General features: G+C 40.9%; 2 protein-coding genes and 2 non-coding genes across 6 annotated transcripts; 2 read left to right on the forward strand and 2 right to left on the reverse strand.

Annotated features, from left to right (window-relative positions):
- Positions 1 to 25: 25 nt before the first annotated feature.
- On the reverse strand, positions 26 to 2,339 carry rpl14 (ribosomal protein L14). 2 transcript variants are annotated; one of them, XM_027014419.2, is made up of 6 exons: positions 2,277 to 2,339; positions 1,561 to 1,662; positions 1,322 to 1,416; positions 465 to 564; positions 225 to 278; positions 26 to 127 (listed from the first exon to the last, which is right to left on the reverse strand). In XM_027014419.2, exons 1-6 carry the CDS (start codon positions 2,277 to 2,279, stop codon positions 56 to 58), a joined length of 426 nt encoding a protein of 141 aa, XP_026870220.2. In that variant the 5' UTR covers positions 2,280 to 2,339; the 3' UTR covers positions 26 to 55. The 2 variants fall into 2 exon arrangements, with proteins under 2 accessions (XP_026870220.2, XP_081567000.1); XM_081710874.1 differs by lacking the exon at positions 2,277 to 2,339 and adding an exon at positions 2,235 to 2,254.
- A 1,278-nt stretch (positions 2,340 to 3,617) lies between these two features.
- trnap-agg (transfer RNA proline (anticodon AGG)) lies at positions 3,618 to 3,689 on the forward strand. Its single transcript has one exon. It is a non-coding gene; the product is annotated as a tRNA-Pro (tRNA).
- A 1,248-nt stretch (positions 3,690 to 4,937) lies between these two features.
- Positions 4,938 to 5,009, forward strand: trnap-agg (transfer RNA proline (anticodon AGG)). The gene has a single exon. It is a non-coding gene; the product is annotated as a tRNA-Pro (tRNA).
- A 374-nt stretch (positions 5,010 to 5,383) lies between these two features.
- Positions 5,384 to 11,918, reverse strand: sgo1 (shugoshin 1). Of its 2 annotated transcripts, none has more exons than XM_027014425.3 (10): positions 11,791 to 11,918; positions 10,633 to 10,791; positions 9,017 to 9,216; positions 8,536 to 8,588; positions 8,097 to 8,173; positions 7,060 to 7,989; positions 6,794 to 6,961; positions 6,505 to 6,663; positions 5,897 to 5,996; positions 5,384 to 5,668 (listed from the first exon to the last, which is right to left on the reverse strand). In XM_027014425.3, exons 2-10 carry the CDS (start codon positions 10,778 to 10,780, stop codon positions 5,542 to 5,544), a joined length of 1,962 nt encoding a protein of 653 aa, XP_026870226.2. In that variant the 5' UTR covers positions 10,781 to 10,791; positions 11,791 to 11,918; the 3' UTR covers positions 5,384 to 5,541. The 2 variants fall into 2 exon arrangements, with proteins under 2 accessions (XP_026870226.2, XP_026870225.2); XM_027014424.3 differs by having other exon boundaries at positions 5,897 to 6,062.
- Between the last annotated feature and the right edge of the window lie 2,767 nt (positions 11,919 to 14,685).

The following is a 14,685-nucleotide window of genomic DNA, read 5'->3' on the forward strand; positions in this document are numbered from 1 at the left end:
TAAAAGTTCACAAGGAGCTGAGGTGTACAAGTCAAACAGGTTTATTGAGGAGAACTCAGGCCTTTTTCGCTGTGGCGGCTGCAGCTTTCTGAAGCTTCTTCATCTCATGCTTGATGATCTTGTTCCTCTGCACAGACAAAGCACAAGGTTAGGCATCCGGCTTTACTCCAATGCCACAGTCCAACAGAAGCTGGTTTGTGAAGCGTGAGCTCAAACACACTTACCATTTTCTTGGCCTTCATGACCTTGTAGCGGTCGAAGTCGTTCATTTTGGCCTTCTGTCAAAGTGAGAACACGACAAATGAATTGCGTTCCAAGTCAACGGTTGAACATTTGAGTTTAAATGACCGATTCAGAGTCTTGTCAACCTTACAAACCCACTGTGGTGAAAGGAGAATGACATGGAGACTGTTGTGCATTGGGCAGCCGTGCGGTGCCAGGTGCTGAGGGGTGGAGCGCATTACCTTTTTCCTGGCTTCAATCTTCTTGGCCCAGTTGCTTGCCTCCCATTTCTGGTTGATCTCGGCCTTCTCCCAGGCGCGCCTCACATACTTCTGACGAGCACTGTAAAGATTAAACAAGGGTGGCATTTTGGAGGGGATTCATGTGCAAAGTAAATTTCCAGTATGAAGTAGGGCAGTTTTCCCCCCATTGAAATGCCATCTTTAGGCTTACAAGGCTAATTGTCAGCAAAATTAGAGGCTCAATAGTCATGTTAGCATTACTACGGAAGCATCCTGGTTAAGTGGAGTGGCAGGTTACAAACTGTCCCCACTGAATGTGTCATTTAGTCCAATGCCATGATTAGAAAGTGCAAGTAACGACATCTTGTGATGGTTCAATGCCAAATCAATGGATCATGGTATTTTAAACTGACAAAACAATTATTTTTGGTCGTCTGTGGCTACTCAAACTTCATTTTAATTAACTTTCCATAGTGAAATCGACAACATATTTGACTAGAAATTTATCAGAATTTGGAATATTACAATATTCAGTTCCTCACTAGCTATTACTACTTTTGTATTATAAGTAACTATAAAAAACAAAAACAAACAAACAAAAATAGTCCAACCACATGCTGCTACAAAATTTTTCAAGTAGTCTAGCAGAAATGTGCTCCTCAACGCTTGCCCTGTAAACACTGCTTGTTAAAGTCCTTCATATAGCAAATTAAAACTTCTGACACCGACCCAATTTATTACTGCTACAATTACATGTTGCTACTAGACTGAAAACACACTTCTGCAAGTTTAAAGGACTGATATGTGCTCGCGTAGCTCTTCATTTTCCCACTGCTGGGAAAAGTATCTGGGCTTACCTGTGGGGTACTTTGATGACGTAGTCAGTGAGCTGCATGCGCTTGAACGGCATAGACTGCCTCTTTACCCCCGAGCACGGACCATCCACCAGTGCCTATACAAACAAACACGAGTTTATGCAATTTCACCTGGAGAATTTGCTTTCTTTGCGTGGCTTAGACTGAAACAGCGTGAAAGCAAAAAAAGTCATTAGTAGCACAGTATGCTACTTGCGCTATTTATCACCACCGGTTCTTACCCTGTTCTGGTCGATGACATCTACGATAGCCACCAACTTGCCCTCGTGAGGTCCGAAGGCAACAAAGGCGACGCGGCCAATTTCGACGAAACGCTTGAACACCTGTTAAAAAAAGGTTTCCAATTTATTAAAGCAAGCTACAATAACTACCTGGCCAAGGTATTGGCTATAAATATTCAATACAGTACCGGTAGAAGCTTAACGTGAACCTAAGAGCACTGACGTATTTCTATATTTTAATGTACTAAAGGGTTTATTGCTTTAAAACATTTAACTGCTGAACTAGAGTTGGCTAGGTTAGCTAACTTAGCGCCCTCGCTAGCTAGCCAACCTGATTTTCTATGCTAGTTAGCTATTGCTAACAACATGAACACTATCAGAACGGCACAGCTGTGGCCATATTGGGTTTTATATATTATGTAATGCACTTATTATGTAAGAAGTTTTAAAGTCCCGTCTAGACTGGATCTTAAAATCATTTAAACATCTCCGGCCTAATTTGAGCTCTACTCAGCCACCACGTTGTTGAACACCTCACTGAAACGAAATAACTTTCGCCCAAGGCTAGCAAAAGCTCTGGAGGAAATACTTCACAAACAGGCTTTAAAATCACTCGTAGATTGTCATCGCTTTAACTGTGGTATTACAGTGATCAAAACTGATACATTACTCAACATTTATTGAAGTTTAGATTCCTCATATATAGGGGCACTCACCATGATGGCAAACCGTGGTAGAAAAAGAACGATCCCATTTCCGCTCCGGGCTCATACTTCTTCCGCTAAGCATTGCGCATGCGTATCCAATTTCGACTGATCCAGGGACTGTGATTTGGCAAACTTTCCGCAAAACATGGAAAAAAAATCTCATTCATCGAACAGAAACAGGCCTAATCTGTTTCGCGATCTTATTAATAAAAAAAGAAATATATAATTTATTATGCAGGAGCTATTTTGAAGAGATAAAACACTGTTTCATTAATTATATTTACATAACATCATCCACAGCAACAACAAGAATAATAACATATAATTTATGTTATATGGTTTTAATCTAGAGATGGAGTAGAACATTTAATATATGCAGAATGTATTTGTGACTTTACATTCAGGAGCTGTGAAAATAGATGTGTAATAGTTTCCTTTTTTGTATTACAGACTAAAGAGCTGCAAACTAAGTTCATCTGAAATATTACAAAAGTTTAAAATTCAACAGTGATTAAGTAGGCAATACACCAAACACTAAATAGAGAAGGGAAAACTGACACAAAATTTGATGGGGGTGTAAAGACATAACCAGAAAGGCAAAGTTCATGAATGAACTTTATGTTGGCTTGACAAAGTACATAAAAACAAATTTTAAATGATGTTAAACGCTGTTTAAACATAAAATGAAATCCTGAAATATTGTTGAATCATGTTAAATGCTGTTTCGCATAAAATGAAATGTCCCAAGCTTTCTCACATACTTCAAACGCAACATCTGTCTCTGGATAAAAGACCTCCCAACAGACTGGCCACGGTCAGACAGCACGGACCCCCATCACTCGTCCACTCTGTCTCTCAGCACAGCTCCACAAGGCTGTGTACTGAGCCTCCTTCTCTACTTCATGTACACATATCCTAACATACACTACCGTGATTAGGAGCAACATCGAAACAAGCGAAATGGAGAAATTTTACTCGGTCTCACGGCTTAATAGGCCATAATTTCATCGAAACACCCGTCTCCATCATTCTTTATCGTTAGCGATCTTCTCACTTTTCCGGTTCGTCTTAGCGTATTTTTTGCGACATTTGTTTTTTCTTATTGCGGTCTTTTTCCATTTCGGTTTTTTGCACATTTTCAAAATCCGCTAAACCTTGGTCGACGGTAAACCCGGCAATGCGACTATAATGCGACTACCGCCTGACCCCAGGGTCACTCAAGAAACAAGCGTTTATCCAGCCACAAGATGGCAGTAAAGTGACAAATATTGCGATCCCACGTTCATGTACTTGCAGTATACGTGGCAAAAACTCTTGGAAAAGTTTTCCAACAAAATATCCTCTTATGTCGGCTCGTTGGTCTAGGGGTATGATTCTCGCTTAGGGTGCGAGAGGTCCCGGGTTCAAATCCCGGACGAGCCCGTGTTTTGCTGAGGTCATTTTCTAGTGCTCAGCAGGATACTCTCAAACAGCTCACCTATTGGGGGGGGAACCTGAGCGTTTCTGCAAACAGTAACAAGTCAGAGTAATGTAATAGTCATTTCATCTGAATGGGGACATATGAGACAAAATTTTTACTTATCTGAATACTGAGATTACTAACAAATGAAACTGATTAGCTAAACATAAATATTACCTGGTGACCCAATATTGTTTTATTGTAAATGTTCAAAAATATATAGATACCTGAACTGGTTTTAGAAGAATAAAAGTTCATTCTAAATTTCTCCATTTCGCTGTCTCTGGATAAAAGACCTCCCAACAGACTGGCCACGGTCAGACAGCACGGACCCCCATCACTCGTCCACTCTGTCTCTCAGCACAACTCCACAAGGCTGTGTACTGAGCCTCCTTCTCTACTCCATGTACACATATCCACAATACAAACCCAATTACCAAGTTTGTAGACGACACGACAGTGGTGGGGACGATGCCCGGTGATGAGATGGTGCTCAGACAATAATTTGGTACTCAGTACAAAAAAATCTCATCATTTACTTCAGGAAGAAACAGGATGTTTACTCTCCACTGTACGTAAGCAGAGAGAAAGAGTAGAAAGTCTCCAGCTTCCTTGCCAAGATCATTTCTGAAGATCTCATGTAGCCGATAAGACTGCGCTTTGTCAAGCCAACATAATTAATAATGTCAATGTTATCGATAAATAAGTGCTTGAACAGTGTTAACCATATTATGACACGTGTTATGATCCACTACGGTTATGCTTAGGAACTTTAGATGAAGTAGGCTACCGTGATTAGGAGCAACATCTAAACAAGCGAAATGGAGAAATTTTACTCGGTGTCACGGCTTAATAGGCCATAATTTCATCGAAACACCCGTCTCGATCATTCTTTATCGTTAGCGATATTCTCACTTTTCCGTTTCGTCTTAGCGTATTTTTTGCGACATTTGTTTTTTCTTATTTTGGTCTTTTTCCATTTCGGTTTTTTGCACATTTTCAAAATCCGCTAAACCTTGGTCGACGGTAAACCCGGCAATGCGACCATAATGCGACTACCGCCTGACCCCAGGGTCACTCAAGAAACAAGCGTTTATCCAGCCACAAGATGGCAGTAAAGTGACAAATATTGCGATCCCACGTTCATGTAGTTGCTGTATACGTGGCAAAAACGCTTGGAAAAGTTTTCCAACAAAATATCCTCTAATGTCGGCTCGTTGGTCTAGGGGTATGATTCTCGCTTAGGGTGCGAGAGGTCCCGGGTTCAAATCCCGGACGAGCCCGTGTTTTGCTGAGGTCATTTTTTAGTGGTCAGCAGGATACTCTCAAACAGCTCACCTATTGGGGGGGGAACCTGAGCGTTTCTGCAAACAGTAACAAGTCAGAGTAATGTAATAGTCATTTCATCTGAATGGGGACATATGAGACAAAATCTTCACTTATCTTTTTGTAGCAAATAAACAACACGTGTACGACCCTGTAATATGTTTTTCCTAACCTCAGCCCTCATCATATGATGGATATGAGATTAGAAAATATAAATATGTGCAGGACCCATATCCTTTCTAAGTAGTTCTAATTTTCTAAGTAGCTTCGCGGCCCTAATAATTCATAGATGGCAGACAGGCAGAACTCTGAAAAAAATGTAAACGAAAAACTTTATTATTAGTTGTGGTTTGCTATTAAAAAGTAGCAAGTAATATGAAACAATCTGCCATTTACATTACAAACATCATTTAGTTTAAATCTAGCAATAAAGCCATATACAAAGCTGTGGTTATCCCATTTGAGATTCAGCCAGAGAAAGCAAAATGTTTAGCGGCAGCCTACAAAGGACTCATTGTATTTCTCCATAGTTTTAACTGAGCGCTGAGACTTTTGCTTGAAGATAGGTGAACGCAGGAACTGCGTGTCTGTGAATTTATCACCACGACGAAGTTTCCTGAGAAAGAGGAAAAAAAAAAAAAAGGTACGGGAAACATAGGAAGATCGCAATTACACATTAAGAGGAACAACTACAAATTTTGTACTACCATTACTCATAAAACAGTAACATTTCTCTAATAACCTTGCCTTCAAAAACTGCAGTAACTGAGGGTACACACTGAACATAACACGACAACAGTATCTTGGTTGTGAGAAACAACAGATACAAACAACTCAGACTTACGAGCTGAGTGAAGGCTCCTTGTAGTTCACTGCACTAGTGCAACGTCTATTACGAGTGGCACCAGGGGTGGAGTCGTGACCGGGCAGAGGTTGGCGATAGGCTGCAGGGGAAAGATTTGTCACATCACTCAAAGCCAAGCCCAAACAGGAATGTACTACCAGACCACCTGCAGAAACATAAGTAGTGCACCAGTGCAATGAGAAACACGCATGATCATAACATCATATATATGCATATGTGTGCAAATAAAACACAAGAAAACAGTCAGTGTAAACTTTAAGAAAAGATGATAAAATCTCAAATGTAAAACATTACATATGTGCTATAAAAAGGTCGATAAGAACATTTTAAGAATAATGCGACAGCATGAGTGAAATCATCACATGTACATTTAACCATTATTAGTACAAAAGCAAAACATCACTTTTTACATGACTTGTAAATAAATCATGTAATGAATTTAGTTGTGGGAGGAGGTTTCATATACCTTGAAGTAACATTTGAAGTCAAAGAGAAGTTGCCTTGTTGAATGAGGTTTTGTTTTGCGAAGTTGTATGGGAGTACAATGGAAAAGAGGAGTAAAGATGTAAGGAATAGGAGGACGCTACCTTTTTTCCTTCTAGACTTGGCCATTGGCGCTGGTATATCAAACTGCTGTTCAGCTGCCTGGCTCCGACAGTTTGTGAGGTCAAACAAAGGGCTGTCAATCACCATGAGCCCTGCCTGCCCAGCAAGGGGGACAGACAGTGGAGATTCTCTGGTCACTCCTGCAGAAGGAGCTACATGTTAGAAGCAAAAACTGCTTTTCTTGCTGGCAGAGAAAGGACACAACTATGACTGGTAATGCATGCTCTAGACACTGAAGAAGTTAAGTGTCGTGTTAGCATGTGGAATTACCTTTACATCTCTCTTGGCCTGGGCCTGACTGGCTGGAGTTCTCAGGATGCAGACATACTGGAGAGTCTGCAAACTGCAAGTCCATATACGGGGATTGTGGGAGATGTAGTTCTGTGGGCACTTGTGGGAAAAGTGATACTGAAGTTTCAGCGCACATTTTTCTGTCCTCTGCAAAAAAAAGCAGAAAAAATAAATAAATAATAAAAATTAGGAAGAGTCTTCACATTGCATGCTGTGAGAATGAAGCCAGAAATGTATGACCTCACCTGTGTTCTCTGAAGGAGCGGGGAGCTGCTTCACAGGGGCGTTTTCTTTCGCTCTCTTCTGCACGGACCTCCTCTTGGATCGAGCTCGCCGCAGCGGAGGGCTACGAGTACGTCTGAGCTTTTTGTCGTCTGGTACATACAGGCTGCCATCCGCTTCCTCTTCTGCTTCTGAGGAACTCGACTCCACCTGCGCAGTCGGACAAGGACTGGAACCAAAACTGGGTGGGACAACAGGACAGGACAGGGCTTCCTCTGGTTGGCTTTCTGACACCTTGCTCCCTGCTCTGAAAGGCGTGACATGGACAGCCTCTTCACAGTCGAAGTCGAACATGTCACTGCTGCCGAGCGAGGAGGTGAGGCGGTCACCAGGTGGGGGAGGCTGCCCCCGGGCCCGGCTGCGTGAGTTCTCGCGGCTCTTGGAGCGTGCACGTTGCTTGCTGCTCTCCCATGGCTTCCTCAGAGGGGCGCGGTCGGGCTTACGGCCACGCTCAGGCTTGGGACGTGTGGCAGGCTGGCAGGGTTTCCTCTTTGCCTGCCTGGAGGCATCGCGCTTCGGTGCCTCAGGAGTGGAGTGCTGGGAAGCTGCGAGTTCAGGAGGCCCAGGGTCTAACCCAACCCTGGAACAAGGTTGGACCAAATCAGTCTGAACAGACTCATGCCCTACAACCAAGGTGTTTTCCACAGTAAGCTCAGGTTCAGCAGTGCCTGTCTGGCGGCAGAGTTCAGCAGCCGGGTCCCAAAATCTCTCTGTCAAGTCTGAGGTAGGGGGCTCTGCCTCTTCTGTAACGGACACTCTCACAGAGGCAGGTTCAAACAGCGAGCTCCGCCTCCGCATGCGCTCAGACCGTCTCCTTCCATCCTGTCTACGGCGCATTACCACTGAGGATGGCAAAGAAGCTGTTCCATTACGAAGTCCACAAGGATCTGTGCCTGTGACATGAAAAACTATTCAGAGTCATTCATTACTTTAAACCCTAAGTTTTAGGTTACAGCCACATGGAATTGTTTAGGATTAGGTCCAGGACAGTGAGACTAACCAGCATCTGGAGAGCAGGTCTGCACAACTGAGCAGAGCTCCTGCTCTTGAGTGATAGCTTCCAGTTGTGGTGCTGGCCTAAACCAAAGACATTACAATATGTACACCAATAATGAGTACAAACTACCAATAGGAGAACTGAATAGAGAGATTACCAAAAAATGAAACAGACTAGCTAAACATAAATGCTACCTGGTGACCCAATATTGTTTTAATGTAAATGTTCAAAAATGACAGATACCTGAGCTGGGTATAAATGTTCATTCCAAATGTAAAAGTCTCCCTGTGATTTTCTAATAAAGACTTTCAATACCTGCTTGCTTAAACTAACTGGCAAAACCAGGAGGTTCGAAAACATATCCTTTTGAGTTGTTTTACTTTGTGAACCTAAACTACAGACCTCTCATTTGGATTTATTAATACAGAAATGCATCAGTCACCCAGGACTGGTGGATGCAGGCAGGGTCAGCTTTGGCTCTTCTGGAGAAGACATCTAAAAACAAAAATGGAAAAGTTACAACAAAAAGAGTTACAACTTATGATATAGTCAGAAACAGACCATTGTTTTACAACAAATTATGCCCAGTTATCCACATCACACAATGGCTTGCACCTGATCACAGTATTTATTCATTAAAGTATACAAAATTTGTCAATGTACTTTCATAGCACAAAACACAATCTTGGACAACTGTTTAATTACAAAGGCCCTGGACATTGATATATTACAGTAGACAATTTTAAAATAACCACTAAATGGAACGTTCAGCAAGAGTGATGCTGGGGATTCACGTTTGGCTATAGGTGTTAACACCTTCACTCCTGCATATTATCAGCCACCCTTTTGGCAATTGCCGCGAGGACCCACAGAGAACTCCAAATACAATGACATTCTTACCAGTATAGCAGAGAGTGGCTCACCTGTGTGATTCTCACCGCACCGGCCTCCCTCAATGCCCTTTTCAGCATCAGCAGGTGGAAAAGAAGGGCCTGTCTCTCCCTCTTCATCTGCAGGATGACCCCCTGTGCTTGCCGTACCTTCTCTCTCTCGGCCTGCAGAGCCAGGGCTAGGGCTTTGTTGTTGACCTGCACGCTCTTCAGCACAAATGGCTTCACCGTTGCTATTGAGAACATGACAGCAGTGCAGACTCAGGTTATGGGATTCTCAACTAACACCGGATCAAACTCCACCTGGGTGGGGCAGGTGTATTTTAATAATATTGTGTGCGTGTAAAAATGTGGTGGCCAATCCATTTGTGAAAATGATGTCTCATGCTCCCTGAACCACTCTTTCACAATCTGAGCCCGATTAATAGTGGCAGTCATCTTGGAATATGCCCGTGCCATCAAGGAAGAAAAAAAATCCACTGATGGAATAACCTGGTCGTTCAGAATATTTAGGCAGCCAGCTGAACTCATTCTCCAGGCACATAACGTTGCTGCCAACTGCAGCAACCCCAGAGCACAGCACTGCCCCCACAGGCTTGTACAGTAGGCACTAAGCATGACGGGTGCATCACTTCGGCCACCTCTCTTCTTACCCTGATGCACCCATCACTCTGGAACAGGGTAAATCTGGACTCAACACACCAAATAACCTTCTTCCATTGCTCCAGAGTCCAATTTTTATGCTCCATAGCGAACTGAAGCCGTTTTGCCGGTTAGTCCCAATCCCTTGAGTTTCCTTCGCATTTTGCATGTAGAAATGCTCTTACTTTCCTATTAAACATATCCCTGTGTTCTACTGTTGTTTTTCTATGATTTGATTTCACCACATGTTTAAGTGATCGCCGATCACGATCATTCAAGATTTTTTTCCGATCACATCCCTTCCTTGAAGATGACGTTTCCCCACCATCCTTCCACTTTTTAATAATACGTTGGACAGTTCTTAACCCAATTTTAGTAGTTTCAGCAATCTCCTTAGATGTTTGCTTGATGTATGCTAATAATTTGACTCTTCTGAAACAGATCAACATCTTTTCCACAACTACAGAATGTGTTTTTCGACATGGTTGTTTAACAAATGACAAGCTACTCACTGCATCAGTTAGGGTTAAATAACTTGTTGCCAGCTGAAACAATCACCCATGCAGTAATTATCCAATGGGAGGCTCTTACCTATTTGCTTAGTTAAATCCAGGTGATGACCTTTTTTGGCCAGGCAGAGTGTGTGTGTATACACACACACATACATACATATAATGCACACACATATAATATTTAGGTAAATACTCATTTGGAAATGCATTGTAGTTTTGTCAAAACCTATTGTAAAAAAGAGGCACTACAGCTCTGCTGGTGCACTCTTCCTGTTCTAACTAGTTAGCAAACTTCAGAAACTAGAGACTGCACAATATACATCACGAACAGTTCAAATATTTAATTATCATGATACATTTTTGCCATATGCACTGGTCAACTCTTCTGTTTAGCATGTTTGATAGAAATATTGTTAGACATATCAGACATATACCTAGGCAACAAAGGTACATAAGTATGTTAGATAAAGTGTTAAGAATATTTAAGCACGTTACCTGTGTTTTTGTTTTTCAGTTTGGACAGCCCGTGGCTGACGGAACCTGCGATTGCCAATCGCTTATTTCTTTTTTCCTTCATCTTCTCTTTGATGTCATCCAGACTCTGCTGGAATGACTTTTTCGGCACCACTCTCTCGCGAACCATGGCGTACTGGGCTACAAGGAAAAAAATTAAAACACACCATTATTAAAGACATAAGCAAACATTTGTCTAAAATAAATTAAACAATCGAGTCAGACTTTAGTACCTTGCAGATTAATATGCAAAGTAGCCAGTTCACTAGGTATATTTTAGGCTACGAGTCATTTTCTATAAATTCTATGTGCTCAGAAGTTACCTGATAACTTTTCTCGGTCTTTAAACAGCTACGTCATATTCAGTGGTCTCTCACGGTTTTATATCAGGCCAAGTATATGCAGTTATTTATGCTGGATGCATAAGTATTTGCATGAAAAGTATGTAAAAATGCATTGACTGTATAAGTGTACATTTAAAAACATGTAAAACCCAGGTTACTCTTGAAAAAGGCCGGTCATCTGACACGAGTACATGCATGGTACAACTTGTATACTGAAACATCGCAGCATATTAAACTCCAGAGTAGTTGTAGCTAGCGTTAGCTAACAGCGAGTTTAATGTTTAACGGAAAAAAGATTTAGAAATCGAAGTTTATGGAACCACCTAGACTGATGCATGTTCACTCCTCGCGTGTGGGCCCGAACATGTTAGGATCTGGGTCCACTGTCAACAACAGACAGTTAAAAAAAAAAAATGCTAGCTAGTTAACGTTAGCTTAGCTAGCTCGGAAGTGCCCGTTTGTTTAGCAAACTACCTTAGCTAAGGCTAAGGACTGGTGTCAAAGGGAACACAGCTGCAGTTAGCTATCTAGTTAGCGTTAGCTACTTTCTCAAGATAAACTATAGCGAACTTCCTGACATGTATCTATGTTGCACGTTTACTGGCTTTAATATTTACATTCATGGCGCTGAATACAAAACTATTGTATAGACGTTTTAAACAGCTAACTAGATAACGCTAGATAGCTAACGTTAGCTAGGTTATCTATTCGCCGATTGAAACTTCGCTTGTTGGTTATATATCTGCCATTTTCTAACGAGAGAAAATAACGTGCATGAGCACTTACTAAAACTTACCAGTTAGATGGATGGATAGCTACAAAGTGGACAATATAGACGAAAATCGTCAAAACAATTAACGGCGCATAACTAACGAAATTTACGCTAGCGTTGCTTGGTCGGTACGTTGACATTCGAAATATGCGCTGCAAGCGCTCATTGGTCAAGCTTGTGTGCTTGTGTGCGTCATATCCCTAAAGTGCCTGGTGCTGGCCATCTAGCGACGAGCACGCAGAGCTGCAGGTGCGCTAGAATGCATTCTGATGCGTCTTTAGTGCCCAGATGCGGTTTTAAACTGAGGAATTGTAGGAAATGCCTGAGTACCCCGAACAATTTCCAGTTTATCAACATATATCTTCAGATAGTAAACTGATTATCTATCTATCTATCTATCTATCTATCTATCTATCTATCTATCTATCTATCTATCTATCTATCTATCTATCTATCTATCTCTCTCTCTCTCTCTCTCTCTCTCTCTCTCTCTCTCTATATATATATATATATCAAAAAAATTATCTGACTTTCCACCAGGTGGTGCTAAAGTCCAGTGAAGCAGAACCACTTTATTAAGTATGTTGGACCTACAAGGAATTTGTCTTGGTTTGTGCACACTTCTGTGATGTAACATAGTACACCAACCAGACAAGTGCACATTTACACATATTCAAGAGAATGAAGATATTCAACAAAGGGGAGATTAAACGTATACACTAAATAGAGTAGACTTTAAAGAGCCAATGTGATGTAGCCAATATGTGAGTGTGGACCTATGACCAGAATCTGAAGAACCATAATTATCTATCGTTTATATGAACATTGCACAGATATTTACAGTATATTGCAGATTTATGGGTATTGTACAGTTATACAAAGGTGCATTATGTCACATGGGAATTAGTCCCCAGTAAAAAGGTAAATAAGGTTTTGTTTCACAATGCATCCACTGTGATTAATGAGTGCTAATGAGTCTGGGGGAAAAGCTATAATGTAAGGTGTTAAAGTGAATGCCCAGCTTTCAAGCTAGAACGATTTGTAATAATACAACACATGTGGTCATCTTTTTTGTGACAGTGATTTATACATGGAAAATAATGAACAAAAGTGAATAATTCTGGTTCAGAAAATAAAAATCCTTCATAGGATTTTGTTCCAACCACCTAGTTTTGGATATTAACTTAAGAAAGCAGGTTAAAAGTATTTAATTAATTTACATGGGTTATTTAAAATGATGCTGGGACTTGTACCTTTTAAACTTAAATGTGCATACTTCATATATTAAGACCAATGTTTATCTTCTAGAACAAAAATACACACAAGTTAAAAAATGAACCATTTGTTCTAGTTAGTTACCTCATTAATTTCACCTTTATGTCCTTGTGAACCAGAATACCTGCTGGGTTTTCCCCTCACATGCCATAGCTCTCTCACCCTGGGCTTCAAATAGGTGCCAATTCAAAGAATAATACAGGTAGCAAGCTTAGGACAATAGAATAATTCTATAGCTTCTAAGATTGCTCACGCTTCTGATAAGATTAATTCCAGTGAGGGATTGCACAAAGTAGCTAATCTAATGTACTTTAGTAGCTAATCTAATGTACTTTAGTAGCTAATCTAATGTACTTTAGTTGCATTAGGTTTGCTATGCAGAAAACATGTTTTTTGTTTGTTCTTAATATTTTAGATACTGATAATGAATTTCTGTAACAGAAATATATTCTGCAAAAGAGTCACTAAAGCATGCATGTACACACACACACACACACACACACACACACACACACACACACACACACACACACACACACACACACAGACATACAAACACTTTTTTTCTTAGGATTGAAAAAAGCTTACACATGGATACATGCACATATACCCACACCCACATGTGCTTCCATGCACACACACACACACACACACACACACACACACACACACACACACACACACACACATACACACACACACACACACACACACACATACACACACACACGCCCAATGTCACCTTCATGTGTCTGTAATGACCAACCTGCATGGTGTTCCCACAAGCTAGGAAATACAGGCACCATTTTATTCAGCTCCAGTGTCACATAGTTAAGATTATCTGATACACTTTTGAGTTACAAAAAGTCATCGGTGAGCCAAAGGATCACAAGAGACATGAAAGTCTTTATAAGATGTAGTGCAATTACAGTGCTGATTAGACATTAAGTTTAATTTATGACACTCCCACACATTGTCATTAGAGATAAGCTAATGGCAAATGATGTGCACATGCACTTGTGTACATGGTTGACTTCAAATGTGCATGGGAGAGCTTGCTAACACACAGATATCCAATGACACCAGCGATGTCCCGATAGTTTAAAACGCCATGACTATGTGAAAACATGATTTTTGTTTACATCATTGTACCCAGAATAAGCTTAAATGGATAGTGGCATAATTTTTGTATGCTGTGAAAAATGTGCTCCTCAGACAATATCAGCCAGTGAGTCTAATATATTGAAAAAACTCTGTCTACCCACACACAACCAGACAGATGTAGTCCTAACCTGATACAGAAAAAAGACCAAAAGCAGGTCAAATCGAACACAAAAATGTTTACATAAGGAGAGTATTGTGGATAGACAACCTGTGGGGCTGTGTATTTTGCTCACAAAACTATGTGCGTCACTGGCAATAGGGCATAGAATGCATCTATGAATACTGAGAGAAGTCAGCAGTACAGTAAACCTGTGGGTGAATGCGTTTGCCTTGTGTATGACTATCACTATTACATAACAACACAGTAATGGCATAATCATCCAGAGACAATAAAACATGACAACAGGCCTAATTATAGTGTGTTAACAGAGGTCATAGTTTTAACCCCTACATGCATCAGGAAATATGTGTCTCGTTAAG

The sequence above is a fragment of the Electrophorus electricus genome, chromosome 3 (assembly GCF_041902795.1).
Source record: "Electrophorus electricus isolate QZ-2024a chromosome 3, ASM4190279v1, whole genome shotgun sequence".
NCBI lineage: Eukaryota > Metazoa > Chordata > Actinopteri > Gymnotiformes > Gymnotidae > Electrophorus > Electrophorus electricus.